The sequence below is a fragment of the Mustela nivalis genome (genome assembly GCF_964662115.1).
Source record: "Mustela nivalis genome assembly, chromosome: 12".
Lineage (NCBI taxonomy): Eukaryota > Metazoa > Chordata > Mammalia > Carnivora > Mustelidae > Mustela > Mustela nivalis.
The window spans coordinates 24,059,197-24,082,838 of NC_139031.1; the positions used below are offsets into that span (position 1 = coordinate 24,059,197).

At 38.1% G+C, this 23,642-nt stretch overlaps 1 protein-coding gene across 5 annotated transcripts in view; it reads left to right on the plus strand.

Moving 5' to 3' along the window:
• GRM8 (glutamate metabotropic receptor 8) overlaps positions 1 to 23,642 on the plus strand; it is a 741,710-nt gene that overhangs the window by 508,682 nt on the left and 209,386 nt on the right. The window contains exon 8 of one of the 5 annotated variants that reach the window (XM_082694094.1): positions 17,645 to 17,726. The exons of the other annotated variants lie outside the window; for them this stretch is intronic. Coding sequence (XP_082550220.1) covers positions 17,645 to 17,664 — 20 coding nt within the window. The 3' untranslated portion in view covers positions 17,665 to 17,726. Of the gene's footprint in view, positions 1 to 17,644; positions 17,727 to 23,642 lie in introns of those variants that run through there. 5 annotated transcript variants of the gene reach the window in all.

A 23,642-nucleotide genomic window follows, 5' to 3' on the forward strand; every position in this document is an offset into this window, starting at 1 on the left:
AGGTACTATGCACAAATATCGGGCTCTTCTGGTTCTTGAATCAAATTGAGCATTAGCAAGGCTTCATTCCCATCCAGGGAAAGAAAGACAGTTAGTGCCCAGGTGTCCCTCTTTCTGCCTCCAACTTTCTAGTGTTCCAGAGAACCCATTTCCCTGCAGGTGCACAAACGGGACTCACAGTGTCTCCATCTGTGTCTTTTTGTCTATGCCTTTCTTTGTTCTTGTGATTAGAGCTTTTGAATTGTGGGTGCCATCTAAAAAACAATCTTTGCCTTTTCTTGATTTGAGTATCCTGTGGGGACAGGTCTTTACAATACTGAACAGGTTTCATTTTGAAAAAGAAATAATTCAATGGAATCTTGATAATAACATGGTGTCATTTGTATATGAAGAAGATGACAACCGTCTGTTTACTTGTTCACTTATTTTCTTAGGAAAAATTCTCAAACATGTTACCACTGCCTTTAAGATTCTTGGTAGATCCTATCAAATTGCCCTATGTTACACACACACATTAGTAGTGGGTAAGTTGACCTATCTTTTTGTACATTATAAAAACTGGGTATTATTATTATTTTCATCTTTATTAATACTAGAGGTAAAATTTATTTTATTGTTTTAGTTTGCATTTCTTTTATTCCTAATGAGCTTAAAAGTTTTTATATGCTAATTAGCCAATTATATTTATTATTTTGAAAATTGATTGTTTGTTACTTTGCCTATTTCAGGTGTTCCCCTGTTTCTTATTGATCCAGAAGAACCTCTTTTACATTAAGTACATTAACCCTTGATCTGACATCTATCTTATAAATTTATTTCTGTAGTTTATTCTTTCACATACAGTGTTCCTTGTGCGTCAGCAATTTAAACAGATTATAAAGTAGCATCTATCAAGATTTTTTTCTCTACCTTCTGTCTTTGTGTCATGCCTAGAAATGTGTGTTGATAGTCCTATGGAAAAATCCTGGGAGAGGACTGGGTTATCCAAAAATATTACCGTTCCAGGAGGTTTTTCTTTTTGTGCTCCAAACTCTCAACTAAATTATTTGGAATCTGAGTGCCTCAAGCTGTAAGTCAAATGATGCAAATTTCGTATAGTACAATAGTTTGAATTAAGGTCAATGTTATATTTGAATTACACAAATGTAATTAGATTTTAGTGAAGCAATTTCAAAGGATTGTGTGTCACTTGTATAGGTAGGGGCCAGCCTGTGAATGTTTGATCACTTGTAGGAGGCATGACTACTCTGAGTTAATTCCAGGAGGCAGGGAAATAGCCTTCTGCTCTTCTCTCTGGGACAAACAGAAGCATGCATGCACAGATGCACATATTCTGATCTCTGCCATTATAATTATGGGATGCTATTTCTCATCTGGTCTAGTGAGATGAACCCAGCCTTTCTCTTAGACGTACAACTGCCTTGTGGTGCCTACTTCCATACCATTCCTGTTTTTCCTACGTCCTCCAGCTGGTATGTAGCAGACTGACTACCAAATGTCTTTCTCTTTGCTATTGCTGGAGACTCTTTCTCACCACTGCCTCTAGGGATGCAGATCTCAGTAAGCCTTCTTGTTTTACTCGCATCTACTGGGTTGATATTTTCCAAGATGTCTCATTCACATCAAGTGTTTCAACTAGGAAATTAGTTTTAAACTACACAAAAACAGATACACTATATTTTCAGAATTATTAAAAAATATTTTTTCTTGTAGCTCTTTCATGATTCCTTCCTTTATAATGAAATATTGATTTCACCTTCATTTTATATTGTAAGACATGAGGTAGATATCTAACTTTTTAACTTATGGATAGCCAGCAACCAACAGTATTTATAGAAAAAGCCATCAATTTTTTCAATGATTGAAATGGCCATTTTGATCATCTGCTATACTATTACATTTTCTGATTTTGTTTATAAATTTCTATTCCACTGATCTCACTTTTTTGTGTGCTAGTAAAACTTCTGTGTTAAATATTATAGTTGAATTAATATATATTAATATCTGGTAGAATAAGTGGCCATTAGTATGGGTTTCAAAATTGGCTTTATTCTTCTATAGGTAAGTACATTGCATAACGTTCCTTCAAAAAACTAAATTGAGATATCCTATAGAAATGGGGTAAATTTACAAATCAGCTTGGAGAGAATACCATATCTATACTAGGTAGTAATGCAAAATTTTTATCCAACTTATGTGTGGCTCTCAGTAATATATTACCAGTTTTTAATATAGTTCTGGAAAATTCTAAATTTATTTATGAGCATTTTATATTTGCTGATGTTATTATTATTATTATTATTATTATTATTATTTTGCTGATGTTATTATTAAAGGGATCTTTCTTCCATAGTATTTTAAGGTGATTATTGGAGGTATATTAGTAAGTTACTAGGATTTTTTTTTACATAAGGATTTTATAAGTGGCACTTTAATTTGCTACCTAATTACTTCTAGTGGAGTTTCAGATGATTCAGGTATTTTTTTCAAGTACACATCCATGTTAGAAAATGAGCATAATTTTGTCTCTTCCTTCTCTTTCTTTACCTTATTTTTTTAGTTGTCTTATTACATTGGTTAAGACATCCAGAATGACATGCAACACTGATTATAATACTGGGCATCTTTGTTTTGACCCTAACATTAAAGATACAAAGTTAATTGTTGATCTCTGGTAGTTACTGTTGACTGTGCTAAAAACTATTTTTAATTTAACTTTTTTCTGAAAACATAATCACTATGAATTTTGTTCTTTAATTTGTTAATGAATTTATTAAAGTAATTTATTCCCAAAACACATTTGATCAGGCTCAAAACTGAGCAGAAATAGTAACTCAAATGAAATGCATAATATAGGATAGGTAAATTTTAAAATTGAATTTTATAAAGCTCTCTTAATATTATTAATATTTTTGATAAAACAAAAGAAAAATGTAATTTTTCCTTCATGATTTAGGTCATTGTAGTTAGCAGGAGTGAAAGATTTCATTAATATATCTTCCTTTAAATTAGAATATGGAGAGATTTCACTACTAACTCTCAAAGTGAAGCTCATACTAGATGTAATATTCAAGAGACTAAAAAGAATTTGTTCATTAGAGGCTTCAAATTTTTCTTAGATAATTTAGAGATAGTTGCTTTTGCTTCTGAATAGACTTAATTACATAATTTCTTGGATTTCTTAATGGGGCTCTTAATTTGTACAATAATTTTTCATACAATTGATCTTTTATCATCCTTAATAACCTATCTACAGTTTTTCAGTTTAAGTTAAATACTTTAAATTAGTTTATTTCAAATTATATTAAATACATTATATGGTGAAAAAACATGATGGCACATGTTCTGGCTACCTACTAAGTTTGGTTAATGACCATATAAAAGAAATAACTTCTGACACATGTAATTAGGCTTTTGGTGGTACTTCCTAGACTTTATACGTTATGGCAATTTGTCTAATGTCAAATGAAATTAGGTCCCAAATAGGAAATGTGTATTACCTCCTATGGAGAGGAAGCTTTTACAGTATTGCACTAAGAAAACCTCATTTAAAAAGAAAACACTCGGGGTGCCTGGGTGTCTCAGTGGGTGAAAGCCTCTGCCTTCAGCTCAAGTCATGGTCCCAGGGTCCTGGGTTGGAGCCCTGCGTCTGGCTGTCTGCTCAGCAGGGAGCCTGCTTCCCCCTCTCTCTCTCTCTGCTTGCCTCTCTGCCTACTTGTGATCTCTGTCTGTCAAATAAATAAATTAAAATCTTTAAAAAATAATTAAATTAAAAAAGAAAACACTCTGTTTTTAATAATACAAATGACATACCTAATTGATTACTTAAAATTATTTTCTATTTGCAAGCATTTATTGGATAGAATGAGAAAAAAAGTATTCTCATTGTCTGGGAAAATATTTGTATTCAGAATTTATATGAATATATATGCATTTATCATAATCCATGATTAAATAATGATTGTGCATATACTTAGTGAAATAAACTAAACTAAATTTGAGTGCTTCTAATGTCTTATTACTGGTATGAGTGAGATTGTGGAATATGAGAATACTGTGTATTAAATAAAGAAATCTTAAGTAGAAGACTGGGATACCTAGAAATAGTCCATATTAATAATAAAATGTCAGAGAATGCCTAAATTCAAATGAGAAATTTCTGGGATAGAATTTATTTCTTCTGTGTCTACTATGATTGGGAATATCCAGGCAATATTCCTTCAATTTGTTCTAATTGAAAGTTTAGAAATTAGGAATTAAAGAAAAATTATAAGTTAGCAGGTGGAAATAGAAACAAGATGGGATTGGGAGGGAGACAAACCATAAGTGACTCTTAATCTCACAAAACAAACTGAGAGTTGCTGGGGGAGGGGGTTTGGGAGAAGGGGGTGGGATTATGGACATTGGGGAGGGTATGTGCTTTGGTGAGTGCTGTGAAGTGTGTAAACCTGGTGATTCACAGACATGTACCCCTGGGGATAAAAATATATGTTTATAAAAAATAAAAAATTAAAAAAAAAAAAAAAAAGAAACCAGTAAACCCATAAAGTGATTCTTCAAATTTCTGAGATGATTCAAGCCCAAGGGTAAATATTTAGGTAAATTTGGGTTTACACTTAACTTAGTTCTACAATAATTTCTCAGGATGTCCATTGTTGTTTTCATATCCTATTGATAATGGCTAAGGTGTCAGACCTAATCAAATGTGATCTCAATGTAGTTAATCAGTATTAAGCCTTCCCAGAAGAATGTTAGGAGAGCACATAGCTAAAGAATGATAAAAATCATTTTTACTTTTATAAGCATCTTTGCAGTTGCCAAATTTTGTTTAATATGAAAACATAATGGAACACCTCCCTTCTTTGAGGTTCCGTTAGGCAGATAAATGTATTCTAAAAAGAATCCTTTGGGATATCTGGGTGGCTCAGTCAATGAAATGTCTGCCTTTGTGTTAGGTCATGACCCCTGAATCCTGGGGTCAGGCTCCCAGCTCAGTAGGAGTCTGCTTCTCTCTCTGCTCCTGCCCCTCCCTTGTGCTCCCTCTTTCTCTCTCATATAAATAAACACAATCTTTAAAAACCTTTTTATTTAAAATATAAGCATAGATGCATAATTAAAATTATAACCTTTAACCATGTTCATTAATAAAATATTGTGGTGTTTATTAAATGATTACATTCAAGACAAGAGACATTATATGTAATGATCAAAAGATGGATTTGATAACTAAATTAACCGCATAGCTATTACCTTCAGATGTACATAGCTAATAGATAACATCAGTTCTTCTGTGTTCTGTCCTAAAATACACCTGTTTCCTTAATTTTATAATTTTATTAGTAACCTCAGCATTACCCTGCTTTTGAGTGGGATACCTACTACTTCCGCATCTCTCTCCGTATTGATCCTCCCCTTTAAACGGTTACCATGTATTGTATTTTCCATCACATTATCTCTTCCACTTTCTCTTCCCTCCTTCTAAAACTGTGGTTATAGCTTTCTGTGCTGTCTCTCTCTTGTATATACAAAACAGGTTAACACTCCTTAGCCAGTCTATTTTTTTATACTAAGAAGTTTTCATTCAGCTCTGCATTATTTACGAAAAGATTTATAAATTTCCTGGTCTCACATCCAGGGTTCTCCATGATCTACCCCTGATCCACTTTTCCAAATTCACTTTCTAATTTCCCTAGAGTGACTCTTGCCATTGCATTCCCAGTAGTTTATTTATTGTGGCACAAACAGACCTTCATCCCATATCTTGGATCTTTGCTCATGCATCCAACTTCCAAAGTCTTCTTATTTTGTGTTTTCTATCCATTTAGGTCTTCCTCTTTTATTTTCAAATCTCTGTTCAAGCCACACAGCCTTCATTTTGATCATGACTTCTCCTGCTTCTAAATCTCTTCATTGCCAAAGCCATTTCTTTGACATATATACTGTTTATGTGTAGGTCTGTTGCTGATTTTCTCAACCAGTGCCATGAGCCTTAAATCATGATCTGATCTAATAAAGAGACTCAAACATTGCTCTTACATGACTACTTCACTATTCATAAGTCTCTGCTTTTGTTTCAGCTCTTGTTTTGGTCTATGTTTAGTTTTGTTTTTCCTGTTGAGCTTTCTCAGTAGAAAGATGGTCTTTCTAAACTCTTAGATATCTAAGATTGTATTTCTGTTCCCTGAAGTTAGCTGGGTGAAACCCATGGGTCTTGGACTTTTGCTCCAGAATTGTTTAGATTTGTTACGTTGTCTTCTGACATTTAATGCAGTAGAAATATCCCAGAACAGTCTGATTTTCTTAACCTTAACTCTTTATTTAAGGTCTTTTGTTTTGCCTCAAACTTAAGAGACATTTACTTTCTTATCCTTGTAATTCTAAAAATAATTGCCAGAGTTTGTTTAAGCGTAAGATGTCTGGGATTTCAGGCCTTGAATTCTTATCTCTGAGATCTTGGATGGGGAAGAATCATAGATAAAATAAGATAATCACATGGCACCCAGGTGGCTCAGTGGGTTGAGGACTCTGCCTTCAGCTCAGGTCATGATCTCAGGGTCTTGGGATAGAGCCCCCACGCCAGGCTCTCTGCTCATCAGGGAGCCTGCTTCCTCCTCCTCTCTCTCTGCCTGCCTCTCTGCCTGCTTGTGATCTCAGTCAAATAAATAAATAAAATCTTAAAAAAATAATATGTGATGCATCACTTTATTTTGGACTACTCTAGTACTCAGTATCTCCCAAATGTGGGATTTCCAAACTGGAAAATATAGCTTATACTGTGGGCCTTAGTGAAGTTATCTGCTTACTTGGAGTAAACATGCACAGCCAGTCACACAGATGTTAGCAGCTTCCCCAAAGGGCCAAGCTCCAGCAGGCTCTGTATATGTGGAAGTGGGAAATAAGCATTCGGGTAAGCTTCCTCTCTTTTAAAGAGCAGGAAACAACCCCCTTTCTCCATTAGTAAAATGGGCCAAAGAACATCCTGGGCTCCCTCGAAACATGTGAGTGCTTACTTTTCTGTGGAGAGCTCTGAAGTAGATGAGGAAACTAGAAATGACTCTCTGCATACTTAGGGCCCTATCCCCCTCCCCATTTTTTTAGAAAAATATTAAGCTTATTCTCCCATTGAGAATTCTCCTGAAATTCTTAGCTTTGATTTTTGTTCTTTGCGCTCCCCATTCATCATTTTCATTTTGGTCACTTTCACCTTGGTGTCTCTTTTCTTTCTATTCAGGAATAGCCTCTAATTCTGCTTCTGTATTCTTAACATGGTTTTTCCTTGCTCTATTTCATGCCCTCACTACCCTCTAATATGAATGATAATAGAGCTGACACCTATTTTTTTTTCCTTACAGTTCTTTATTTCTCTCATCTCCTCCTTCCCCCGTACTATTGACCTTTTATCCTCTTTTTATTCATTCCACAAAGTGTTCCTTAAGCAGGTACCTTTTACCAGGCATTGTTCTAGGCACTGAAATATAACAATGAATTAATAAAATACTTGCTGAACACTTGATCTGTTCCAAGTACTGTTTTAAGTACTTGTTTATATCAACTCATTGAATCTACTGGATTACCCTATAATATAGCTCTAGAGGTCATCAGAGACAAACCCTATGGTAGCATTTGCATGTAAAAGCTTAATTGGGAAAGGATCTCAAGGAGCACTGGCAAAGGAGTGGAGTTCTGAGATGGGGAAGGAAAAGAAGAAAAGGAATCCATTATAGGGTGTGGAGGCTATGGACCACTGGGGCTCAGTCCAGTTGCAAATAAGGGCAGCTACACTCAGTAATAAATGAGAAAAATAAAGCAAAGAGAGGGTAAGTAACTTGCTTAAGTTCATGCCGCCAGGAAGTGGTGATCAGGGTTGGAATGCAGCCCTTTAATCAGTAGGGGAGTCTGCCCTTGTACAATAGCGCTGCCTAGGAATCTGCCTACTTCAAAGCAATGGGGGGGTGTTATGCCCCAATAATGGGTCCGTGATTAAAGGAGCGAGACTGATACAAAGCGAAGGTCAAGCAAATCTTTATTTTGAGCCAAGCATCAAGAATCTAACCAAACTTTGGGGGCAAGAGAGGGCGACCTTTCTCTGTTTCACAGGCTAGCTTTTAAGCGCAAAGGCCATGCGGTGGGGCCTGGCCACGCACAGCTGGCCAATGAGATTGTAACACACACAGGAAGCTCCACAGTGATGCTAGGTGACCAATCGAGTTACAATTTACCCTAGTAGACATTTGAACCAGCCTATTACACCTTGACTGGGATTGGCGCCAAAAGGGCTCCCAAAGGGCAGGGCCCATACTCCTTGGTAACCAGGAAGACAGTACGCATGCCCCCCATTGATCTGATGTCTCCACCTGGCCTGACCCACCTTTGTATCTGGGCTTTGTTACCTGTAAATCCCCTGGGGGAAGGGGAGCAGGGACAATTTCTAAATAGGTGGGGGGGGGCACTAAAGAGTGAGGGAAGCAGCTGTTGAACTGGAAGAGCCTTCCTGAAGAGGGCACCTGTGTACAGAGTCACGAGTGAAGCAGGTCATGAGATGAGCCTCAGGACCAGCTCAGAGAAGAACCTTTCAGTTTGCATGGTTAAAATGTAGCAAGGAGACTGGGTGGCTGGGGAGGGTAAGTTGTTGGGGGTGGGTGGGGGGGAGAGTAACAGGTAGCCAGGAGCCTTATCTTACAGGGCTAGAAGCCTGTGTAAGACTTCCTGTGTTTTAGGCACTTACATCGTTAATGATGTTCTTTCTCTTCTTGTCTTCTGAGATGTTCATCCAGGGCTGCAGCTGAAATGCTGTCATTTCTTCTCTTCCTCTGACCTTTCAGCATGAAGGTCTTTTTCCTTGTTTTGGAGCATTTTCCAGAGGCACTCTGTGTTTTTATTTTCTTGTCTGGGCATTTGTGTAGCAGGGACAACCTCTCCAGTGTGGGTGTGTTCCTTCTCTGTGATTTTCTCTCCACTCCTATGTTTGGTCTTTCACGACTGAGCAGACCTCAGGGGAATGCACAGAGCTCAGAGCCCCATTCCTCCCGTCTAGAAGGTTCATGTTTTTCTACAACATGACTGCTCTGCAATGAGGTCTTTTCTTCTGCTCCCACCATGAGCCAGCCAGGTGGGGTCCATAGTTCTTCAGGAAGTAAAGGGGATTCAGTGGCCATGTAGAGACAGCATTTCAGGCCGTGCTGCCGGCAAGGGTGCGGACAGGAGTTGGGTGGCTGGGCCCTGGATTTGTGAAGAGGAGCTCCCGGGGTATGCAAGGTAGTAGTTGCCCCAAGAGATGATTCTTGCTGCCTCAAAAGGCAGCACTGTGTAGTAAACACTTCTCAACAATTCTTTTCTTCCTGGCATTTCTTAAAATGAAATGACGTTCCTGTGCACCACCCACTTCCCTGTGTCTGTGGGGGGTTGTAAGTTTCCTAATGTACTAGAGGTAACTCTACCCCTTTCTTGCTGAATTCATAAATCACTTCAGAATGCAAGCACTAATGTCATCTTAGATGCAATTATACATCAAGATTACATGAAAGAATATGAGCAAGACAAGGCTTGCTGCACATGTCACAGCTTACCTCAGTGCCCAACTACTCCGTTTTTAGGTTGTCAAAGATCTGTCCTGTCTTCAAGGTAGTGGGTGGCAATTATGGGATCTAGGAAGCCAAACAGCAGACAGCAGACCTATGGTTTTATTGACGGCATTTTAGTTGAGTAGCAGGTTTGGGATGTTTTTGTTTGTTTTTTGTTTGGTTTTGGTTTTGGTTTTTTGGTTTTGTTTTGTTTTTGTGGGAACTCCATCAGGTATAGTTTTAAATCCACCATAAGCCATTTAAAAAATTCTCTCCAGATCCTAGAGATTACTGTTAGTACTTTCTTTAGCTGATATTATTTTTTTTTCTTTTTTTGGTGCCCATAGTTATTTTAGTGGAAGATTAGAAAAGCCTGTTCAGAAACATCTACCTGGATGGCGGTTTATCTCATTGAGTTTTTTTTAACTCACTGTACCAGTTCAATAAAGGTAGATTTTTCATTTAAATTGCTTTAGATTCAAAAACTGTACTTAACAACCTCAATTATTCTGAGGCATTACAATTCTGAATCAGTTACTGTTTCTGTATTTACATAGCTCACATATATTAATTATGAATATCAATGGCTAGAGTTGTTTTGTTTTTTAAGTAGGCTCCATTCCCAGTGTGGGGTTTGAACTCGTGACCCTGAGATTAGGAGTTGTATACTCTACTGAGCCAGCCAGGTGCCCCAAGATTTTGTTAAAGTGTGTTCTCAATGTAATCACATACCTCATACTCAAACCCACAGTTTATAGAATATTTTAAAGACTGTCTTATTGAACTTACATATTGATATTCATTAATATGTAAATATGTATATGTATTACAAAATACTTAATATTAAAATATTTTACTTAATACATTTACTAGCTAAAATTATTTGACTTTTGTGATTCAATAATTATGTAAAAGTATGTATGTACTTGTATAGTTATATTATTAAATAAAATATTAAATATATTAAAATACATATGTATGTTTACTAATAGTATATGTATTTAATAATGTTTTAAAGATATTATATTACCCAGTAATTGGAACATAGCTAATTAAATACTGTGATATACTTTGAGGAAATCTTATTTTGTTAAAGAGGAAAATGATACATAGAAAAAATATATATTTTTAAATGCTTAACAATATTTTTTGAGTGATGACCCGTTATTCATGCAAACAACAAAAACATATATTTCTAACCCTTTTGGAGCAAATCTTGGGTGGCCAGTCTTGATTTCATCAGAATTTTCATTAGAAAATTCTGGCCTTTGGAAAAAACTGGCCTTACGGTTTTGTTTTGCTTTAAACTTACTTCATTTTTGTATCGCTCTTCTGTGGGATATACCAATTTTCATAAAAGCCTGAAGATTTTTTTAAAGACTTTATTTACTTGAGAGAGAAAGAGAGAGAGAGAGATTGAGAGAACAGGGTGGGAAGAGGGGCAGAGGGAGAGGCAAAGTCCCTGCAGACCTGGGAGCCCGTTGTGGATCTCAATCCTGGGACCCTGGGATCATGACCAAAGCCGAAGACAGACTCTTAACTGACTGAGCCACCCAGTCACCCTAAAACCTGAGGATTTTTTTTCTGGGAAGTTGGAGCAGATACTTTACAACTTCTCCAGTGTATTCTGAAATAGAATGGACACAGGCCCAGACGCAGGGAAGGACAGTGAATTCCTGAAAGGAAGTCCCAGGAAGATTATAGCAATGGAACAATAGGACAGAACCCATGGTTATGGGCCAGAAGGGGGAGTAAGTGAGGTTAAGAGCTGGTGCAGGGGTCACTCTGCCTGGGGAAATCCCTACAGCTGGGAGTACTGGCAGAAGAGGGGAGTGTTTGGGTACACAGGCAAAGAAATACAACACGCCCTTGGGAATCTGGATCCACATGGCTGTGAAAGGCTGTGGGGTGTCAAAGATCTGTTGACTCCGAGCATCCTGTCCAGCAAGTGTGCCACTGAAGGGAGAGTCCACCTGCTCCCAAAGAACCACAGAGTAAGGGTTCTATATTTGCCACTAAAATCAGGGACTGGCTTATCTCCTACTTTTTTTTTTCCTGACCTGATCTACCAATGGTGACGATGATGATGATGATGATGATAACAGCAGGTGGCACAGAGTTTACTTCGTGTCAGAAGGTCTTTCAAAAGTGCTTAATACGCATTGATTATCTATCTTACTTCTCTTAAACGCACTATGAGAAAGCATTTCTAATTGAGGCACAGAGAGGCACATTTAAATGCCCAGCATGATATTGGATGAGTCTGCCTCCTCACTTCATACTCTGGACTCCTGGGTCATCCCCTGTCTCTATTCAGAAGCCTGTGGAATTTCTGCAGCAGCCAGTGCATTAAACTAGGACTGAACCATACTGAACCATACTGAATTTTTCTGTATTCTCCCTACTCCTAAGCAACACAGGGATGGTGAACCTTGACCAGTGGTGGGGAAACCTTAGAAGGGATTGACAGGGCCTCCTGCTGCTCTTTTGTGGTCCTGAGCATTACAATCAGGGTCCAGACTGTTGTGTGTGCTTCGTAAAGGAAGTTGCCCAAATTGAAATATGCATGTACCATGCATATTTATTCACATGAAAATTTACAGTCTAAGTTAAAGGTGGCACAGGGAGCAGCTAACTTTCTTTCATTATTGCGTATAATGAGATTACTCTTGAAGAGACCAACTTTGTTCAAGATGCAGATCTAGAGGCTTGTGACTATCTACAATCCCCCTGGCTGGTGATAACTTGTAGACTGTGTGCTTTGATGCTTTCAGAAAATCTCCAGTTGTCTTGAGCAAACATCTGCTCTTGTCATTTCCTTTGCAATTCTTTCTCACAGCATGTTACCTCATCTGAGAGAACCCACAGACTATAAAGACTGACATGAGGTTCTATCCATTTCTAGCTACATGTAAGAATGTACATCAATTTAAGTAACTTTGGATATCTTTTTATTTCATTTCCTCCTCTTCCCCAAGTCCCATTATAAGCTGCCAATGATTTTTCATTTCTTTTTAAAGTGCTGCGTAAAATCGGTTTTGAAGACTACTACAGGAGACTTGTATTAAAACAATCAGAATCCCAAATCTTTTTTTTTTTTTTTTTTTTCTAAAATAGAAGCTTATTATGTATATGTGGGTATTTCCAGCTTCTCCTTTTCAGGCACATATTTTAAGATGCGCTTTGAGCAAGTATGTCTTTAAGTTAGACGCATTCGCACCCATAAAGGAGGCAACATAAACGGATCATCATGAGGCATCACTAATATACCCGTATTTGACAGGATAGACAATTGTTGTAATAGGCATCGCCAGAGCAGCTCAGTGGATTAACATGACAAAGGTTGATTTCTTCAGGAATATCTCAGTCTTCTGCAGGTTAGTGAGTTTAAAGCAGGGCCCTTTGCTCCATGGAGTCAGCCGTTCTGGGACTCAGATGCCTTTCACACAGTGACTTTGCCATGCCCTAGAGCCTCACTGTGCTCTGCTGGATCTTTGCACTTGGCTGGTCAGTAAGGGAAGAGAGAACACATGGGAGAGCCAGCAGGATGCCTTTCAGAGGTGGGCCTGGAAGGGTCATGCAGTACTTGGGCTCGTATTTTATTGACCAGAACTCAGTGATGGCCATGCATAGCTAGGAGGGGTGCTGGGCAATGTGGCTACCAGCCCAGGAGGAAGAGAGATACAGTCTGGTGAATAATAAGCTAGTCTGATAAGTCTTCTGAATAAGAACTCATTCTGCTGGCTGAGTTGGTTCCCGTTCTCTAACCCCTGAGAGAAGGTCTCTAGCGAATGAAGGATACAGAATATATTTACTAAATCACCTCACATAGACATCTGTTTAAGCATGTATTCCCTTCATGTAAATGTGAATTCCTGGGGGCACCTGGGTGGCTCAGTCAGTTAAACATCTGCTTTCGGCTCAGGTCATGATCCCAGGATCCTGGAATCAAGCCCTACATCCGGCTCCCTGCTCAGTGGAGAGACTGCTTTTCCCTCTCCCTCTGCCTGTCCCCCCTTCTGTGTACACAATTTCCTCTCTCAAGTAAATAAATAAATAAATAACCTTGGAAAAAATGTGAATCCTTGGACGCCAGGGGTAGCATCTTATCCATAGGTCCTTCTTTTAGTAAAATTAACAGTTCTTGTTTTTTTTTCCTTCTCATCACCATTTCTGAGTACTTGTGTTTTTTATCGTGACTGTGATTTCTTCAGTGTTCTCACCCTTTCCCTACTGCCCAGGGTGACTGAACTTAGGTAGATCCTAGGAGAAAAGCAATTTGATGAGATGATTTGCACCAAGATACAGCTAATTGTAAAATTCTCTTCAACTCCCACATGTAAAAGCCGGTGGCATTTGTGTTCTCATTCCTCCTTTAGACATATTTCAATGTCTGCTGTGACTCTGCAGGTCACAGTTTTCAGGCATTTTTACTTGCCCACCCCTGGAAACCCAAGGCTGCCCACAGTGTGGCTATTGATAGGGACACTGATTCCCTTGATCTGTCATTAACCACTTGTCTAAAGTGAAGCTCTTTCAGTTTCCTCTGAGCATTAAGAACTATAAACTCCTGGGCCTGTGTTCTGATTCCACGGCATTCTGATTTCTAATATGTATGGGGCTCTTTGATGCTTGTCTTACTCATTCTTTAATCCAGATAAATTTGGGGGACTCCCATTTCCCACCCCTAGCCTATGCTGCTGGCCTCTAGCCAGACCTAGAGTAACTTTTCAATTGAAGCAAACAGGTCCCAGCCCAAGGGAACTGTCAGTTGATGGAATTTGAAGAATAAGTGAAATGGAGAAATGTGGGGGCTTCATGAAGGGACATCATTGTGGAGAAGACAATTCTGCTACCTCTTCGCACCATACTCCCGACTGCCACCAACAGGGTTATGTTAGATCTATTTCCACAGAACACATCTGCAGCTTAGAAGCAGGAGCAGGGAAAGGAGAACTCTTACAGTCTTTCTGGTTCTACCTCTTTCAGAGGAAACAAGGGAGTCAGGGTTTCCTTTTAATAGAAGGGCAAGTACTCTTATTAAAAAGGGCCTATAAGATGGGTAGTCTGACCCAACGTTACTTATCCATACATCATCATCCCAGTTTCAGTTACTACAACCAGGGGAAGTATTCTTGTGAAAAGGAGACCTGACTCTTCACATATGTGGATTATTAGAGCCCTTTGCTGGAGACGGGAGGAAGTCTAGCCCCTAAATCCTCTGGGGATCTTCAGAGAGATGCCCCAGATGGTTAGTCACACCTCACTCTTTCTGGAACTACTTTCAGAAATTACTCACATTTCAGTTTCTTTAGACCTTCATCTCCCCCACCAGTCCCAGTCCTTAATCTGTTCTTTTGTGCAATAGAGTTGTGTCAGGGGCTGCTAGATGTCCACTAACGTTTTCTTCCTTCTTCATGGGCACAGACTATTTCCCAGCCTCTCTTGTATGTAAGTGTGTCCATGCTCCAGGTTCCCTTTAGTGGGAGTGGATACATGCCACTTGAAGCCCAGCATACAAACTTCCCATGCACTTATGGTTTTTCTCTTTATGGCTTATTCATCTACTGAACACCAAGATGGCCTTGGAGCCTCCTATAGAAGAAGACAAAGAATCTTCATTCTGGATCCTTGGAAGACTGTGAGAGCTGCCCCATTGCCCTAAACACTGGCCCTAAACTATTACATGAGGAAAAATGATTGTTCTTTAAGACAAAAAAATTTTGAGGTTAATTTTTTCCTTCAGTCTAGCCTATATTAATTAATTCAGATGGATTGGATTGGGCTTTGTAAGATGGTTTTGGTATCAGGAAATAGCCTAGACTAACTGTTACTGTTTCTTCTAGAACTAACCAGCAGAGGTAATTTTGGTTCAGTCTGGTCTTGGATAGGCTTCCAGTCTGTAATGGATTTACTTTTTAGGAATTGAAATGATGAAGTACTCATAGAACTTGTGATCCATTTTCATGCCACCATTTATTCTTTCTTTGTGTTTCTCTGTCTTCTTTATTTCTTATCCATACAGTATGGCTAATCACTTAGAACTTTTAAAAAATCACTGAGAAATGTATTTTAAGCATTGCTGCTTTTGAATCTTATATCTATATATCTTATCTCTGATGTGTTAAGCCTTATGGGAACCTCAAGTTTATAAAATGAACAAACATAAGTGAAGGCAATGCTATTTATATAAGAATGTTTAGTAGTGGCATACACTTTTAGAGTATATTATTATTTATTCACTAGGAGTTAGTATTAGAATATATAGTATTTTCTGAACCAGTGGGGTAGTTGGATGAGTAATATATATGTTATTTATGGATGCTGTAACAAATTACCATAAATTTAGGATTAAAACAACAAAAATTTATTATCTTACAGTTCCTAAGGTCTGAAGTCTCAGTCTGAAGGTCTCACCGGGCTAAAATCAAGGTTTTGATAGAGCCACAGTATTTTCTGGAGGCTCTAAGAAAAATTCTGTAATCTTGTCTCATGGCTCTTGGAGGCCAGTCATATTCCTTGGCTCAAGACCCTCTTCCTCCATCTTCAAAGCCGGCAATGATGGAGTCCCTTTCACATGGGATCACTCTGACCTCCACTTCTGCACCCCCCTTCTTATTTTAAGTTCCCTGTGATTACACTGGGCCCACCTGGATAATCCAAGATAATCTCTCTATTTTAAGGTCACATGATTAGTAGTTTTATTTGCTCTTTGACAGGTGATAAAACATATTCATAGTTTCTGGGAATTAAGACATGGACATTTTTGAGAGGGGACCATTATTCAGCCTACCACAGTGCTATGAATCACTTGAATGATAGCCCAGTCCTTAAAGATTATGAAGTCTCCCCAAGGGAACAATTTATGGAATAATAATACTGTGATAGAAATGAAGTCACAGTTTATTGTAATACAGTGAAGACCATTGAAAACAGACTAAGGGCAAGAAGAGAGAGGATATTGTCATGGATTCATTCTTGGTTGAGCTTAGTTGATTTAGTGAGAAAAACGTTGGATAAGCGAAATATAAGCAATGGCAAGAATGTGAAAATTATCTTGAAGGCCATGAAAAGCAAAGATGTTTAGACTATTGAGTGGCATGAGTAGTTTGTCTTTTAGAAAGATCATCCTTCTAGCCCCATGGAGGGTTGACTGGAGAGAGAAGACTGGGAGTAGGGAGATCTAAAATGCTAGGGCAAACATCCAGTGAGTGATAAGGAGAATGTAGTGGAGACAGAGCCTGGGCATGTTCAAGAACTAGGTAGGAGACAGATGCTCTGGCAGTTGGTAATGGTTGGTTAGATGAAGGAGAAACAAAGCAGTGTCTAGAATAACCTGTTTTCTTTTTCTTTTAAATAATGAAAGTGTTAAAATCAATAGAGGAGGAACAACGGCACTATAGCAATAAAGTCTGTTTTGTTTTAGGTATGTTGAGTTGAATTCCCCATGGGCCTTTTGGGGAGAGGTCCACTTGGAAATAAAATAAATAGATGGGGCACTCAGGAGCAGAGTTCAAGAAGTATAGTTGGAATCCAGATTTGATGATCCAGTGCCTTCTGGTGATTGATGATTCCCAGTCAGGGGTGTAATGTAATCAGATGCACGTGTATCAGTCAGCCGTCTCCTAACACACTCCTCCTCAGGTGTGTCCATTGGTACACTCAGTTCCCCAAATCCAGGATTAGAGAGGTTTGGGCCTAGCCCATTTCTCAGAGAAGCAAATAGGAAAAGAAAAAAAAAAAATCAAAACAACAGTAAGATACACAAAGTGAGGTGACGATTGACCTAAAAAGGAAAAAGAAGCTCCACTGCCAGTATTTTCCTTCCAGAAATTGGACAACGGGTTGGAGGTAGAAAGCAAAACACTTGACAGTGCAATTTAACACAGGTGTAGGAAAACCCGGCTCACAGAGCTTATCTTTAAATGAATGTTCATTAAATGAAAGTGAATCAACAGGCAGAGGAGTGCACCAGAGGACAAGTCTAAGTAGAGAGACAGAAAAAGGGAATGAGAGGAAGAAAATACATTAGGCCAGTTGCATGTCCTGTGAAAAATAAATTGGTCATGTTGATTTTCTGACAGATCCAGGAAACTATGTTTGAAATCACTGCCAAGGAGGAATTCCAAAACAGTGTTCCGGGCGATGACAACAGTGCCACGAAAGTGTTTAAACTCCCAAGGGGTCACCAAAGGGACACATTTCATTAAATGCATGTATTTCTGGTATGCTTGGTACAAGAAATCTGTTTCATTTCTTTATAGCCTCATTATGTCCATTTTTTTAAAAGCTTAAAGGACAAAGCAGAGCTTTAGTGACGGCCCCACTTCTCTATTGTGAGGCAAAGTGCAGGGTTTAAGTCTGAATTGAAAAGATTTTTGATTGTGTAGATTCAGGATCAGACCCAAAACTGTGTGCCTTTGAGTTTGATCACCATTCAAGCCAAGCTCTGAGGCATTTGACATGGTGAAGAAATAGTGACAGATCAAAGGATAAAGAGAAAAATCACTGCAGATAAAATTCGGTTCACACATTTTAAAGGCAGGTGTATCCTATATACCATGGGGGTGCAAGGTCAGGCTGTTAGTGCTGATGAGCTGGCAGCTCAAGAGAGCAGAAAATATTTTATGTTTTGATGACAGTAGAATGACCAACACACTGATCTTTAATCCCTGTGTTTGCTAGAGGGGAAAGCGAAAGAAGGCTGCAAAACAGACACTCACAAAGCAGTTTACCAAAAAGCCATCAGTATGTAAGCTTTGATTCCTCAGACTCTTCTTAGAGATGCCAATGAGAAGTCCATCGAGACCTGTACTCCTGCAACAAATAATGCATTGTATATTAATTTAAAAATAAAAATAAATAAATAAATATCAAATGCAAAATCCTAAAAAAAAAAAAGTCCATCCCCTTCCTGTGAAAACATTCTTTCCCCTCATTTGTAAAAAGGAGGCAAAAATGATAAAGACGTATCTTTGGGTGGGGTAGTATTACTCTATTACGTTAAATTCAGTTTTTTAATAAAATATTCATAATATGTTTTTTTTCTAATTTGTGTTACCACCACTGAAGGTTTTATATTTTATCAGTCTATTCCTTATGATTAGAATAATGAAATCTTGGAGTTTTGTAGATGGTGGGGGATCTTAGAAGCCATTTAGTTAGCCATTCTGTCCATGTCATCTCTTCAATAATCACACAGCAACAGTTTTTGATTAAAACTCAAACTTTGCTTTCTTTATATTCATATACAGCACCCCTGTCAGGGAAAGAATCTGTCATGAGCGTGGTGACTGCTCAAACATCCACTTGCTTATTTCAGAGGTAACATTGAGGATCAGATGAGTTAAACGAGAAAGGAAGATACGAAGGTAGAAAGGAAGGAAGGAAGGAAGGCAGGAGAAAGAAAGAAGGAAAGCAGGGAGGGAGACAGAAAGAGAGAAGAAGGACAGTAAGAAAGGGTATATTCATCATTATCAACAAAGGTGCTCCTCTTTTAGGGGCATTATAAATTAGGAAGAATAAAAATTATGAATGTTGCTTTAAAAAAATATAACATTGGAATTTAGAGAGAAGAAGTAAAGGAAGAGGAAAAAAATAGACTTGCTATAGAAATCAGTAAACACCTTGTATTTCTTGATTTCTTTTTTAAAGATTCAAGATTGCCTTTTATCCTAACAGCTGCTGCTTTGAAGGAAAAAAAAATCCACCCACTCCTCGAATCTCTGTCTATTTGTAATTTCCCAGCTCCCTGGAGGCCTTGGTGAATTGTGTGGCATTTTTTCCAGAGAAAGATTGCCCAGCTAAGAACTCAAGTGGATCGCAGCCTGGGTAAACTTAAGCTATCACAAAGCTTTCCAATGATACACCTCTGTAAGGGAGCTCAGTGGTTCCAGGACCCTGTCTTGTCATCTTTCATACATGTTGACTGTCACAGATGACAATAGTGTACTTTTGTGGGAATGCACTGAAGGTGTAATGAAATCATTTGCAACCTACTTCATGACTCCTTTTAGAAGAATACCTGAACCATGCCTCCCGGGTTACTGACATTTGATTGCTGTAGAATTCCTACAGGTTTAAGACTATTCACACTGATGAATACTTTATCGGGTACACATTTCAACTTTGACCACTTCATAAAGTTTAGAAACTGAAATCTATGTTTACTTTACAACAAGAATTACTTTTAAAATATGCCTCTATATTGCAAGGACTCAGTAAGTTAAAAGGGAGTAATGTATACTGCAACAGTTTATGGACTGTGCACCAAGAATTATGCAAAATGCTTAAATATATTATTTATTGATTGATTCTTTACAATAACTTTGTAATGTACATATCACCCACTTTATGGATAAAAATTCTGAGTTTCACAGAGGTTAAATAACTTTCCTAAAACCTTCTATGACGTAAGTGGCTAATCTAGGAATTGAACTCATGTCTGTTTTGACACCAAAGGCCAGGTATTTCCATTGTCTTACAATGTATAATATATATTATATATTAACTTTCTTTTGAGGTGGGGTAACTGCAGGAAAGATTATATTAAAGGCTAAACGTTTTCCTTGGAGAAGTAGGGAGTTAAGATTATTTGCTTGGGAAGTGCATCAGGTTATGAAAGAGGCTTAAGGCCACCTGCATGAGAAATGTCTTTAGGCATTTCATTGATAGAAATTTAACTGTGGTGAGGGCCTGAATGGCAGTGGATGATGGCACAAATGCATAATGATGTAGTCACTGGAAACACTGGAGCTGTCAGGTAATTCTGGACAGGGAACAGGTAGAAGGCATAGACAATGGAGCTGATCCCAGAGGAAGATGATTCTAGAGACTGGACATGTCAAGCAAATGGAAGGCCTAATGTTGGCATCTGGTTACATCTACCTCTGACTCTCACTTGGCTATGATGCTCTTGCAAAGTAGCCAGAGGAGACACTACCCAGACAAGTCCTGGCTTCCACCCTCAAACCAGCAAAGGAACTCACTAGCAGAGAGAAAGATCTCATTCTGCAAGTTCTTATACCTGATTGATCCCAGGCTGTGATATTTCTAAATTAAAAGTCAAAAACTCTGTGAATCAAATCTTTCCCCCATTGGTGTCCACTCTCACCACTGTTATTTAACATAGTACTGGAAGTCCGAACCATAGAAGTCAGACAACAAAAAGAAATAAAAGGCATCCCAATGGGCAGGGAAGAAATAAAACTTTCACTATTTGCAGATGAGATGATACTTTATATAGAGAACCCAAAATTTATTACACCAAAAAATTGCTATAACTGACACATGAATTTAGTAAAGTTGCAGGATACAAAATCGACATACAGAAGTTTCTTGCATTTCTCTACACCAATAATGAAGCAGCAGAAAGAGAAACTAAGAAATCAATCCCATTTACAATTACACCAACAATAACAAGATCCCTACGAATAAACCTAACCAAAGAGGTGAAAAACCTGCACTCTGAAAACTGATGAAAGAAATTGAAACTGCACTGATGAAAGAAATTGAAAATGATACAAAGAAATGGAAAGACAGTCCATGCTCTTGGGTTGGAAGTACAAATACTGTCAAAATTTCCATACTACCCAAAGCAATCTACACATTTAATGCAATCCCTATAAAAATAACACCAGCGTTTTTCACAGAGCTAGAACAAACAATCCTAAAATTTGTATGGAACCATGAAAAACCCAAATAGCCAAAGCAACCCTGAAAAAGAAAAGCAAAGCTGGAGGCATCACAATCCTAGACTTTAAGTTATATTACAAAGCTGTAGTGATCAAAACAGTATGGCCCTGGCACAAAAACAGACATATAGATCAATAGAACAGAATAGAAAACCCAGAAATGAATTCACAACTTTAGGGTCAATTAATCTTTGACAAAGCAGGAAAGAATATCCAATGGGAAAAGGATAGTCTCTTCAACCAGTGGTGTTGGGAAAACTGGACAATAACATGCAAAAGAATGAAACAGAACCCCTTTCTGATACCATACACAAAAACAAATTCAAAATGGATGAATGACCTAAGTGTGAGACATGACACCATCAAAATCCTAGAGGAGAACACAAGCAGTAACCTCTTTGACATCAGCTGTAGCAACTTCTTTTACGCTATGTCTCCTGAGGCAAGGGAAACAAAAGTAAAAATAATTAGGACTTCATCAACATAATAAACTTCTGCACAGCCAAGGAAACAATCAACAAAGCTAAAAGGCAACTACTGAATGAGATAAGATATTTTCAAATGACATATCTGATAAAGGGTTCATATCCAAAATATATCAAGAACTTATAAAACTCAAAACCCAAAACATGAAAAATCCTGTTAAAAATGGGCAGAGACCATGAAGAGACATTTTGCCAAAGAAGACATACAGATGGCCAACAGACACATGAAAAGATGCTTAATGTCACCTATCATTAGGGAAATACAAATCAAACTACAATGAGAAATCACATCATACCACTCAGAACAAGTTAAAATTAACAACACAGGAAACAACAGGTGTTGGTGAGAATGGGGAACACTCTTGCCCTGGTGGTGAGAATGCAAACGGGTATAGCCACTGTGCCACTGTGGAAAACAGTGTGGAGTTTCCTCAAAAAGTTAAAAATAGAACCACCATACAATCCAGGCATTGCACTACTAGGTATTTACCAAAGAATACAAAAATACTAATCCAAAGGGATACACGCACCCCAATATTTGTAGCAGCATTATCTACAGTAGTCAAATTATAGAAACAGCCCAAGTGTCCATCAGCAGATAGAGGGATAAAGATATGGTATGTGTACACACACACACACACACACACACACACACACACACACAGGAGTATTATTCAGCCATAACAAAGAATGAAATCTTGCCATTTGCAATGATGTGGAAGGAGCTAGGGAGTATAATGCTAAGCAAAACAAGTCAGTCAGAGAAAGACAATTACCATATGATTTCAGTCATATGTGGAATTCAAGAAACAAAACAAAATGAGCAAAGGGAAAATAAATGGGAGAGAGAGGTAAGCCAAAAATCACTCTTGCCTCTGAGAACAAACAGATGGTTACCAGAAGAGGCGGGGTGAAATAGGTATGGGATTATGGAGTGCACTTGTCCTGATGAACACTGGGTGTTGTATGGATGTATTTAGTCACTATATTGTACACCTGAAATGAATAGTACACTGCACGTTAACTAACTGGAATTTAAATAAAAACTTAACCCAAAAAACCCAAGTCTTTCCCCCTTGTTTCAGAAACTGAGCCTGAAATATCCAAGGATAAACACACCTGGTGTCTGAAAAATGCATTTTGTTTTTTTTTTTTTTTTTTTTTTCACACTTCCCCATATGAAGCAAGCTTAGCCTTCCTTGCAGAAAAATGAGAAAATAGAAGTAACCCACTGAAATTCTGAAAGGCATCATTATTCAAATTAAGGGATCCAGTCTATTGTGTTCTTATGGAAGAGTTACTTCTAGAAATAAGAAAGTAGTTTAGGTATCTTAAATGTATATTCTTAGTGTAGTTTCCAAATAAATAAACATTTCTATAAAATTATCCAGATATTAGCCAAAAGAACTGGTAACTTAAGGTCTATTATTATTTTGATGAAATAATTGCTTTGTAAATTTTTATAAATGTAAGTTGGTAATAGGTAGTGTAAGGTGGAAATAAAGCCTGCATTGAAAACTCTAACTCCTCAAAATTGTATGTAGGAAAGCATGGCTATTGACCTACTTGATTTTTCCTAATTGTCTCTTTTTGAGCAAACTTGTTTACAGCATAAAGGAGGGCAAGGGGTGGCCGTGTCTGCTGAGCTCTGTCACTTCTAGCACTGATGTCCCTGGATGGCTCACCTGCAATTACGGGGAGGCCCAGCGGTCCCTTGTTTCTCCCTCCATCCCACCATCCCTAGACCTCTCTCAGTTAATCACATTAATGCTTTCCACATCCAGTCTCTAGAATCATCTGCCTCTGGGATCAGCTCCATTGTCCATATTTTCTACCTGTTCCCCGCCCAGAATTACCTGACAGCTACCGTGTTTCCAGTGACTACGCCATTATATATTTGTGCC